At 43.9% G+C, this 11667-nt stretch overlaps 1 protein-coding gene across 3 annotated transcripts in view; it reads right to left on the reverse strand.

Annotated features, from left to right (window-relative positions):
• The window catches only part of ATP2A2 (ATPase sarcoplasmic/endoplasmic reticulum Ca2+ transporting 2), a 43914-nt gene extending 40167 nt beyond the window's left edge, over nt 1-3747 (reverse strand). For all 3 annotated transcript variants that reach the window (XR_008966095.1, XM_057377784.1, XM_057377783.1), the window contains exons 1-3: nt 3413-3747; nt 2328-2345; nt 2155-2237 (exon numbers count right to left, since the gene is read on the reverse strand). Coding sequence is in view for 2 of the 3 variants with exons in the window: in XM_057377784.1 (XP_057233767.1) it covers nt 2155-2237; nt 2328-2345; nt 3413-3530 (219 nt within the window). In the remaining variant the exon portion in view is untranslated. The remainder of the gene's footprint in view (nt 1-2154; nt 2238-2327; nt 2346-3412) is intronic.
• Between the last annotated feature and the right edge of the window lie 7920 nt (nt 3748-11667).

Below are 11667 nucleotides of genomic sequence, written 5' to 3' on the forward strand. Positions count from 1 at the left end.
GTGCAGGCAGTTCTTACAGCAATAAACTAATATGATTTATGATTGCAACACCACCACTATAGAAGTTCCTTCAMCACAAAAAAAAGACCAATTATATACTTTGAGATCCTCTCTCTCATASCTGAATCTTAATTTTTCTAAACTGACAGTGTACAGCTGGCAAAGAACACCAGAATTTAGGTGATGTAATTTCATCCTATTTTTGCAGTAATGCAATCCTTGTCTCAACATATCCAACAGTGCTTTACAGCTACTACAGAAGTCTGTACTATGCTTTCATCAAGAAGAAGTGTTAAAACCTAAGAAAAACAGACAACATGATCACCTTCTAAGCAAAGAAAACATCAGAACCAAACACCAARGGGAAGAGCTTTTAAAGTACGGAAATCATAATATATGTAAGAGTTTTTCTACTTTTCATCAGAGAAAAATCTTTACCTCTAACATCAATTTAGTGTGCCTCTGTAACACTAAAATAGGAGACAGAAAAGGCAGAGCAGTAGCCCAAGGTCATGTACCATGTCAGCTGCACAGAAGCTGAGAACCCAAATCTATCCCACACTCTATTAGACYACAGTCTCCTCTTAATTAGATAGGAAAATTAACCATACTGAAAAAAGCAACTGAATTCAGCTACTAATCAAGTTTTCCAAGAGGACTCAGCAGTGTATGTTCTATGACCTCTGTCAGTCTGGTCTCGTACTTAGAYGCAGCAAAGAAAGCTTCAGTTTGGTGAATCTGATTTTTCACTTACTTGTTTATAATAAAAACAACTAATGTACCTTGGCACGGAAGGCTAACAAACTCCTGTGCTGTCATTTGTCTCATGAGATGACAGAAACACTCCTGACTTTTCAGGAACAAAAATATATCCCCTTCCCACTCTCTGTGAGGAAAAGGGGAAAGAGAAGAGGGGAAAAAAAAAAAAGGCTTCTGAATGACTGTTTATTCAATTTTCAATAGGCAGCCTGATTTCCTCTCCAGGAAACAGAGGAGTGAGCGAAACACATCTGTCTCCATGGTCAAGACTGATGTCACCAGACACTGCTCAGCTGGTACTGCTGAATTACAGACCCAAAGCCAGAGCCCTTTGGAAGGTGTTGGTGTGGGGAGAGCAGATCCCCAGCACAGCACAAACTGCAGCACCAGGGCAACCCTTCCCCCACCACACAACAGCTCCAGAGCACATTCTCCTCTGCCCATCCTAATTAGCTTGCCCTTAGCTAAAGAGTCACTACAATTTCCACTCCCCCCAAGAGCTGGAGCATTTATTTTTTTTCAAGCAGTTAATTACAACTCCAGGGCAAAGTCTACTGTAAACTTTTACTCCCTACCTAAACAATTTAATATTCTGCAAGCTTTTGTTCCCGTTGTCCAGCTCCCCAAGAAATACAGCCTTCACCTTCCTTCTCTACTGAGCCTTCACTCCATTTTCCAGTTTTTCAGCTAGCACATACCCTTTACACATAATGCAAGAAGATTGCCTAATCATGGTTTCTTAGGAAAAAAAAAAGTTTAAAATGTTCCTGTTCTTTTAGTCCTGTATGCAAAGCAAGATGTCCATTTAATGACTTGACCATCCAAAGGTCAGTTACCAAATTTGGTCAACAATGGTGCCATCACAGCCGTCAACATTCTTGTCACTGTCAAAAGCAACAACTGTCACCTTGCTATTATCAGGAAGGGAAGGCAACTGGAATATTCGCCATGTAGATTCTATTTACMGTCTGCATTGCATCCAAAAATGTCTTCCAATGATTATACATYGAGCTTGATAACGATTAACCCAAAGGCAAGAAGAATGTCCAGTTAAACGCTTACTTACTCAAGGTTAGTTTTCAAAGCCAACAGCAGCATTGGGAAATCCCACCTCAAATAAGCAAACTGGGTTGAATGAGAAGCACTTTTTAAAATACCTGCCTAGTGTAGTTATGTACTTATGACTCAAGCAATGAAAGACACGCTGAAATTTTTGTTTGCTGGCATACAGAAACCTCGTCACAAGGAACTAATTTAAGAGGCAGCAATTTTGCATCTAATACTTTGATCCACTGAGAAAGAATAATTTCATATGTGCAGTTCGCATACATTGGAACACGTCAGTCTGGAAGACAGAACCCTATGAAATAAAAAAAATAAATAAATCATACTTACAAAAGATATGCAAGCGGCCAGCAACAAAATTCTAACTAGTAAGTCTTCAAATTGTTCAATCACAAGCTCAAGTAAGGTTTTTCCTGCAATATGTAACAAAGCCATTTAGTCAGGCATACTTAATAAAAAAATTATCAACAATAATTAGCAAAAGATTTCATAACCATGCTCACCTTCCTCTGCTGGTAGCTCTGTCAGTACAAGATTTTTCCAGGAAGCATGTCAAAGAAAAGAAATCATTGAAGAAACACGTTAGAGCATTATCAGGCATCCACACCAGATATTGTTCCTCAACTACACACTCAACTGGGTTGAATCTGACAGACATACTGAAAGCCTCACTAAGGTGGCTCTTTTCACCAGAGCATGTGAATGGGCCTGAGAGTTGTGCGTTTTAAAACACATAAAGGTTCGCGGGAATGTGCCAAGGGCTATAATTCAGCCAAGTCATCACTCCAGCCAGCTGTGGGACTTCTGCTGTTGCTGCACACAAAGGGTCAAAGGCTCAAAACGCTTTTCAAACGCTTTCTGAAAAAGCTTTTCCTCCACGTTCACTTCAAAAAAACACAAACCATAAAACTTGGTTCAAAATATTTCAGATTCTTTCCTCCATTTTAAGGGCATTTCCCTATTTCTGCTCTCCCCTTTACGTCCCTGCAACTAGATTTAGTAATCCAAGAGGCATAAAAGCAGTGTTAGAGCTAAAAAACCACCTCCACGGTGTAATCTTCTCACAGATTTTCATTTTTACACAACGGCAAGGGAGTTTAGAAGGGACTCGGACAGCCAAGCGGTAAGAATTTAAAAAATCGACTGAATTTCATGTCCGGAGTGGAGAAAAGGATATAAAACAAGGGGCTGAAAGGCGCTAAAAAACTGAGAAAAATGAAGGTCAAGACGGACAAAAAAAAAAAAAAAAGCAAACCCTAAACCCCACAGCGCATCATTTCAGAATGGAAAAAGGTTTCCCACCGCTACGGTGAAAGGGAACGGAGGTGCCACCCTCCTCCCCAGAGCAGCCCTGCGAGCTCGGGATTGAAAGAAACCCACGAGGTGGAGTTCAAGTCAGCCATCTTCTCTCCCTCGCTCCTATTCCGGGTCCTGGAAGAGATGCCGGCTTCGCCAGAGCACACGCGTTAGGCCTCGCACAGGGCCCCGGCAAGGATGAGGGAGAAGGGAAAGGGCTGGGAAAGGGAGCAGAGGGGGAAGAGGGCGAGCGCCGGCGGCAGCATCCCCGCGGCGGGGCCGCCTCACCTACCGTTGGAGCCCCATTTCTCCTTCAGCTTCTTCACTTGCTCAAGGCTGAGCCCGGTGCTCTCGTTGACGCCGAAATAAGCCAAAACTTCCTCCACAGTCTTTGTGTGCGCGTTCTCCATGGCTGGGGCAGGGAGCAGCAAATGGTGCCGTGCCTCGCCTCTTCCTCCTCCCTCTCCTCCTCCTCAGCGGCGGCGGGGGCGGCGGCGAGACCCCTCCTCAGCACTCACCACCCCCGTGCTATCACCATAGACTCTCTCCCGCAGCAGAGAAGACCGAGCACACCTCTCTCTTCGCGGAGGAGGCCGGGAGGGGCACGAAAAAAATTAAAAAAAAAAAAAAAAAAGCCCCCACCCCCTCCCACCCCTCACGCCTCTGAGGGAGCCGAGCCGCCTCTCCGGCGGGGACCAGGGACTTGGGGCGGGGAGCGCGCGGGCCCTCAGAGCCGCTGTCGCCGCGGGGCCTCGGCGGGTCCCTGCGGGGATGGGCCGCGTCCAGGTGGCCAAGCAGCCTCTCCGCTCGCCTCGGCGACTCCGAGCCGCCCCCGGTAAGGGAGGGCGGTAACGGCGCGGGGGAGAAAAAGCCGCAGCTGTCCCGCTKCCCGCAAAGGGTCAGGATCAACCCCTTCCTTCCTTCTCTAGCAGCCCGATCCCCCCCGGCCGGCCCAGGCCGCTGATCGCCGTCACGGCTCGGGCTCCCCCGCGCCCGCCGCTGCCTCCGCTCGCTCCGGTCGCGCAGCGGCGGCGGCGGCTCTAATGTAACTCAGGGGCCGCCCGGTGCTCTCTCGCCGCCGCGGCATGTGGACGCCGCTCATTGGCGGGGCCGGGACTCGGGGCGGGGATCCGGGCGGCCCCGCCCATGGGGAGGAGGCGATGGCTGCGGCGCGGCCCCTGCGCAGCGCGGTCCCGCTCTCGCCCGTGCTCCCGCCCGGGCCTGGCGGCGGCTGCGCCTCACGCGGCGGCGGCGGCGTTTCCGCTGCGCACGGGGACAGCCCCGCCGGTGCGGTGGCCGCTTTCCCGCCCCCGRTGCCCCGGCGGGAACCGCCCCTGTCCCGGCCTCAGCCCGCGCTGAGGGGGAGCGGGCGGCCTGAGGGGAGCTGCCCGCCGTGAGGGWCTCGGCGCGGGGCGGGTGGCGCGGAGCTGCACCGGTGCGTGTCGTGACAAGAGCCCGGCCGTCCTGTGAGCACTGCCTTCCTCCTGTCGCGATAGGAGCCTCATCCAGTGCAAGAGTGAACGGGGGGTTGGCCCCCTCCTCATGAGCATCATTCGGTCGAAGGGTGACTGTGGGGCTGGCGCGCTCTGTCGCGACAGATGCATCATCCGGTCAGAGTGTGAGCGTGAGGCACAGGGAAGTCATGGATTCTCCTCTCTGGAGACATTCCAGGCGCGTTCCTGTGTCACTTGCTCCAGGTGAACCTGGCTTGGCAAAGGGTTGGCCTGGTTGTCTCGGGGTCCCTTCCAGCCCTGAGGACTCTGTGATTCTGTGGGCTCCACCAGCCTGTGTCGTGACAGGACCTCATCCAYCGCGAGTGTGCAGAGGTGAGGGCCGTGTTCCTCGGTGCTGTGACATGGGGGTCACTCCTCAGAGGTCCTGCCCTGCCCTGGCACCGAGCAGTGTCCCCAGCTGCCATCGCACACATCCCAGTGACAGCACACTCAGTCCCAGCGATAACATGAGGGGGAATAAACTGCACACGCTGTGATTTCAGCTTTCCTCAGCACCGTATCTCGGCTCTGGCTCTGGCACAGGAGTCGATACAGAGCGCAGAAAACTGACTGATCCATCCGATCCCACCCGGTAATTTACAGGAACTTCAGTGAACACAAACCGGGACATTGATACACCTGCAACACACACACGACACAGCAGCAGCTCTGCACACAGTATAAAAACCCCCTCCCTCTAAAACTTGGTGCTGAGCGATGTTCTTGTGTACGTATGCATGTGCAAATATCGAAGCTGATCCCTACATGTGTGCTGGCTTACATAAATGCAGATCCTACATACAATCTGCATTTGCACCACTTATAAACCACCCACAGCAGCACACCATAAGAAACTGCGTGTCTGATGTAGAATGAAATATCTTAGTCTTACCACTGTCTTACAAAARAGGGGCTGGAGAGGGGACAGCCCAYAYAAAATTATGGTGTTCTASGGTACATGTGGCCCTATGTCCTTTCTGACAAAAGTACAACTGCTTAAAAGACTCCTCTGTGAATGGCCAGCGTCCAAGGAAGGATARCTTGACAGCCTACACTTCACAGGGCAGTTCTGAATGAAAATTCCTCAGATCTGATGACCTAGTTCAGGTAAGGCAATTACTTATTCCATGCCATGCCCATATTAATTTCATCTTGCTTATCAGCAGGATTAATCAGCRTGGCCAAATGTTGCAGTTATGTTGCTTTTCATACCTCACTCGACACCTAAATAGACTTAGCCTGTTGCAGACTTGAAGAATGTCAACATGACAYGTGTATATAATTTATATCTTTTATGGTAATTTCTTAACCAGTTTTAATAGTTTTCTAGGTATGGTATGAACCCATGATGCCCCCATCCCCAAAACATGTACATATGCATATATAACATTGAAAATACATGATTTCCACAATAATTCTATATGGGATAATGCCARCCACTTGAATTCATATATTTCACTAACAGCTCAGTGTATCCATATGAGTAGTTTCTTCCTTTCTACCACATCAATAAAACCTGCATTAGGTGTAAGTTTTTTGTAAAAGCAATATTTTTATGCAGAAGCACATTTACTAGCCTTCATATACAAGTGTACCTGTAAAGGACTTGAAAGTCCTGCCTTTCATTTTCTTACTATTTCAAAGTATTACAATTAAGCATCTGTAACATTTKCAAAACAAAATGATGCTAGAAAGAAACCCAGGTCACATTTCATGTTATTTCTCCCTGTGTTATATTTCCTGTGTCATTCTTGGTTTCCTTTTTGTGCCTGTTTCCAAAAGGGCTTATGGAAAATTATTTTAAGCATACCAGAGGCATGGCACATGCAATTCGAGCTTGGCAGAGGGTGAAATAAAGTAGATACTGTGTTCTTTCAATCTAACTTGTTAACAGGAGGAACTGCTGCTAGGAAGGCAAACAGTGTGAATTCTAGCAAATCCTGGAGAACTCTTGGCATTCTCTAGTTCAGCTACAGTTTGACAATTCCCCTCCATTGTTTCTCTCTCATGCGTTCATTACAGAGGACTTGATTCTTCCCCCTTTTTTCCCAACCTATATAAAATCTGGAAAGAACCTGGAAGCATAGTCCTCTGTCTGTGTTTATTTCTGTCACGTGTTCCGTTATGGCTCAGTGAATTTTGAAAGAAGAATGACTGAATAAAGGACTCTTCTACAGTTCTTTCTCTTCCAGAGCAGAATAACCGCTGCATTTCCTTCACAGTCCTTTCTCTGTCTTTCCCTAGAAATGCAAGACCACTGCTGCTGGCCAGTGAGGATTCCTTTGCAGGTGATCCCTTCCAAATCTTCTGACAGCTACACATTTGAACAACATTTGCAGATCCAATTCATGGTCTAGACAGCACAGTGCAGAACGAGCTACAAATACCCATGTAGACACTGCAGCAGAAGCAGTACCTGCTAAATTTGGCATCACTTGAGATCATACAAATTTAGAATTGTGAGTTGAAATCAGTGTTGTTTCCCATCGCTCTGCAGGGATTCATAATGCTTCCTATGAYATTTGTCTTGCCTCCTAAAGAAGATGGTTATCTAAAGGAGATGGTTACCTAAAGATGGTTATTTTGACCCAAATCAGAACGACAGCACCTCAGCTCTGCCTGAAGCAAAAGAGCCCGTGAAGGCTTCCAGGCAATTCATGCTTCTAGCAGGTGCAGAGATCTTTACATCCTCCATTTTCAAGGAAGAAAATCAATTCATTTTGCTGCTGCAAGGTTGCAGTTTGTTGCTAAGAGTGCCCCCCCCTTAGAGTGGCACCTGGGAAAGAAACACAACAAAATGGGGCAGTTTTGGCCTTGTTGAAATTCCATTCACGTAATGGAAGCACAAATTCGTACATTTGGCCTACTATCTTTTTTTCACTGTAATATATTAAGAAGAAGMAGCCAACACATCAGGCAGCAGCATTAAAACAGTTCCTGTAATGCTTACTAATTGAAGTAAATGGGAATTTGGCCTGAGAGAGGACTGCAGGATGCTTTCCTTCAAATTGCAATAACATTAAGTCATCCCCACTGCTGCAAAGCAGATTCACAGCAGAGTTACTGGTCATAATGTGAATTGTCTCTCACCAACACATGTTTTGTAGCTCAATTTTCAAACAAGATTAATAGTTTTGAGTGGGGCTGAACTCAGCGTGGAAGAGCACCACATAAAATGCCAGTTGTTGAGCCAATACAAATGAATGCTGACCTGCAATAGGATCTCTTTCAGTGAGCATAGACAAAGTGAGAATATTCTGCTTAATTGTGCCAAATTATGTCATGATTTTTGCAGACTGGCTAATTGCCTAATGGGGCTTATGTTGAGACCACCAAACTCATGGCTTTCATCACTCTGGCTGATTTCAAATAMAAGTCTTCGTGAGTGACAAATGGGGGCATTGTTTCTTCCTCCCACAGGACTATTTTATTCCTCTGAAATTACAGTTATTAAAATGTTTCAGCCAGTTGAAATCTACTAAGGCATATTAAAATGCTGCAAAAGTGCTGTATCAAAGTGGAAAGGTTTTAARTCTGCAGTTCTGTCATAGGATAAAGCAGTTTAAATATAGTAACTATTTTTTTCCAGTCAGCTTGCTCTTTGAATTCATGGTATTATGTCAAGGGTTTTTTTTTTCTTCTCTCCCCCTTTAAGAAGCTTATAGCTTAAACAGCAAAATGCAAAAAATACTGAGATGAAACAGTTACACAAACCCAGCTGAGAAATCAGTGATAAAATATGAGTTTGAATGTTGATAATTAAGATAATCTGAATTTATTCTGAATAAATTTTATTCCTAGGCAATGTGTGTTCCTSTATGTGCAGCAGGTAGGATTTGATCTCTTCCACTGAGACTGAGAGACTGTGAACACAAAGGATGGTGTTGCTGCTGGGAGATTTCTAGAACTGGATCTCTGTTCCTGCACAAAGCAGCTCCTTGCTGCCTTGAAAGTGTAAAAGAGGCAGCGAGACAGTCTGATCTCAGTGACAGTAACCATGAGAGATCACAGTTTGGCTCGGTAGATTTCTTATTTAATTTCTRTATCCTATTCATAGTCATTGGTTCATCTCTGAAGACTCCATTAGAGTGTTTGCCACAATAGTCTCAATTTCCCTGCTTGGAAAAATCTGTGTTCCCATGCTGGTGTTGGTAGGAGATCTRGGAGTATGGGAGAGAGAAATATTATATCAGAACCAAGGTCCACCATCCGTAGCTGAAAAAATTATTTCTCCTCATTTTGATGGTGAGTCAGTTCCCTGGAAAAGAAATCAGCTGGACGGTTATTTTAAAAAATGTACAGCAACTTTAGAAATAAAGCACTGGTTGGTGCCCACGTGATTTGAATTCTTATCTCATCCTGACCTGATTTTTCCATCTAATTAAGGTCTAATTCTGATTAATTTGGCAGCTCGCTGCCATTTTTTTCCTGTGTAAATATTCCTTGTGGGCTTCTGGATCTCAGTTCTGCTCTCTGTAGTTGGGTGGGGAATACTACCAAGCTTGTAGGGGGCTTCATGGCCAAGCAGAATGTTTGTAAAATGGTGGTTTGTTCTTTGAAAGGTGTTCCAGTTATTACACAGGACCATGAACAGTTCCACCATGCCACGGGCTWCATMATYCCATGKATTTGCTGAATCTCAAGGAAAAGTCACACTCTTTCTSAGTTTCCAAGAYTGAAAGRAAGACATGCAGGTGCACTCCATGTAGGTGAGTAGCAGTAATGTAAGATTGAACARCTCTTCTTACTCATGGAGATGACTCCATTTTCAGGCATTGTTTGGGACTAATGGCACATGACACACTTTTCTTAGACGTGTGATACCTTGTGATGTGACACAAGCTGAAGTCTCTGTGTTTCTAGAGGATTTCCTCCAAACTCATAGGTAGTGATTAGTAATACAGTGAAGTAACACACTTCAGTTCTCAGATGCTGATAAAATTCTTGTATGCCATCCAACAAGCTCTTCTACTGGTTATGGGGTATATTAAATAGAATTTCCAAAATTCTATTTAATATAAAATTCTTTTGAGGTGATTTTTCCCCCCTCTGTCATGAAATGAAACGAAATGAGGGATCGAAACCAAACGCTCTTTTTGGTTTACCAGTTAAAGTCTTCCAGTCTGAACCCKCAGAAATCTGTGTAATCCACAATCCATGTGGGTTTTGTTTTTTAAAAGGCAATATTTTGGTGGTAAGACTAGTGGGTGCAATTACAGTGTGTCTGTCACCTTCCCCTACATTTYTTAAGGTCTTCACTAATGCTTCCTAACATGGGCTGTTGAGGGGGAAAAGAGAAACTGCTGGACTGCCTTCGTTCTCCATTAGTGTGGCTCTAACCAAACCTGAACATGTTTTTCTTTAGYGGAATAAATGTTATATCGATCTCCTCTGCTTCCATTTCCTCACCTCATTTCTATCACTTAATACCATCTGTCTAGGTATTTCACAGAAATGACAGATTTTCGAAGGGGTTTAACCTCCCAAATTACCCGTGGTAGGTTTTGGTCACTCACAAGACAGAAATTCTTACAGTTTCTCTGTCAGAACTCAATGTTATCAATATAAGACATCTGTTTTTTTTCTGCTTTTTTATGCATAGATTTATTATATGTCAATGGTGTTGCATATGAACTCAAATTATCCTGACCTACAATTCTTGTTCTATTTCAAGGTTTTGGGTTTCTAAAAGATTGTTTAACTCCTGGGTGGTTTTTTTCCCCCAGTTCTGTTAGAAAAAGAAAACCTCCCCTGAGTCATGTTTTAAAAATACTGTTAAGCTCTTAAAGCTGCTTCTGCTCCCATGTCACAAAGCATTATTGAAAAGATATTCTTTTTTACCACCTACAATTGCTGAGATGGAGAACTTAAAGAATTCTTTCCTACTCCCATGTTGAAACTCTGCCGGCAGCATTCTTGTTCCTAGAAGTGAGCTACAATGATTTTCCTGCTTTGTGCAGGCTGGGCTTTTTGTGAGAACAGTGCTAGTGAACTTACAAATTGATATTAATAACATTAACAAACATTATTATTATTATTTTTATTAACAATAATAATAGTCATGCTGATACTGTTTTTACCATTTCTTGTTTATTTACATTCACAACTTCAAATCAAGGGTCTTGAGCATTTCATAAACCTTCATGAAAATGAAAATTATGTTATAGAATATCCCTGAGAGAACAGGATTGTCATCCCCATTTCACAAAAACTTTGAGCTGAGGTTCAAAGTCACAGTCACACAGTCTATGGCAGAACCAGAAATAGAAATGGTCTCCTGGYTCCCAGTCCTCTTTCTTCTCCTGTCACCCTAAATAGTTTCTAGTGTGCTTTTGTAAGACATTTATCACATGATTTTCAAAAATCATGTCCTATTTGTTAAGGAAAAGTAAAAAATAATTTAAATTTTTTTAAAACGGATGCAAAAAAGACTATCTAATTTTTGAATGGGGTTGCTGAAATTATTTTAGCCATTTTATGGGCGATGGCATCCAAGTTTCATGAGTTAATCCTGACCATAAGTACACCTAAAATAGATATCTTTGCCTCCAGCTAATCAACAGGCTTACTGCCTAAATAATTTATGTATAACCAACTAGTGGAAACTAGATCTTCTGTGATTTCCCTAGACACATATTCCGCATGTATCATGTATATCCTTGCCTATTTCTGATATTCATTTGAAATTCAGTTGGGACATTTCAGAACACTTTTGTGCTCCAGCTGTATAGCTCTAAGAAAAAGCCAGCTGGAGACATAAYACAGGATCTTTGAACTGGGCAAAATAATGTTTAAAATCCAAGTGCRTAGTAGATGAAGATTCTGACTCTTTTGTTAACCAACAAAGGGTTAGAATTTTAAGAAATACAGTTCTAATTCTAACCCTGGCACATGTGGGTAAGCACTTTGTCTCTCGGCCCTACTAAACAAAATTCAGTTCCAATGTAGTGATAGGCAGACAAAGAGATAAATATGAGATATGAGAGGGTGTTTAAATAAAATTAAAAATTAAATTATCTCATTTTCTTGCTGGAAATGTGAAAAACATACAGTA

This window comes from Malurus melanocephalus, unplaced genomic scaffold (assembly GCF_030028575.1).
Source record: "Malurus melanocephalus ecotype Western Australia unplaced genomic scaffold, MMel_1.1 scaffold_325, whole genome shotgun sequence".
Taxonomy (NCBI): Eukaryota; Metazoa; Chordata; class Aves; order Passeriformes; family Maluridae; genus Malurus; species Malurus melanocephalus.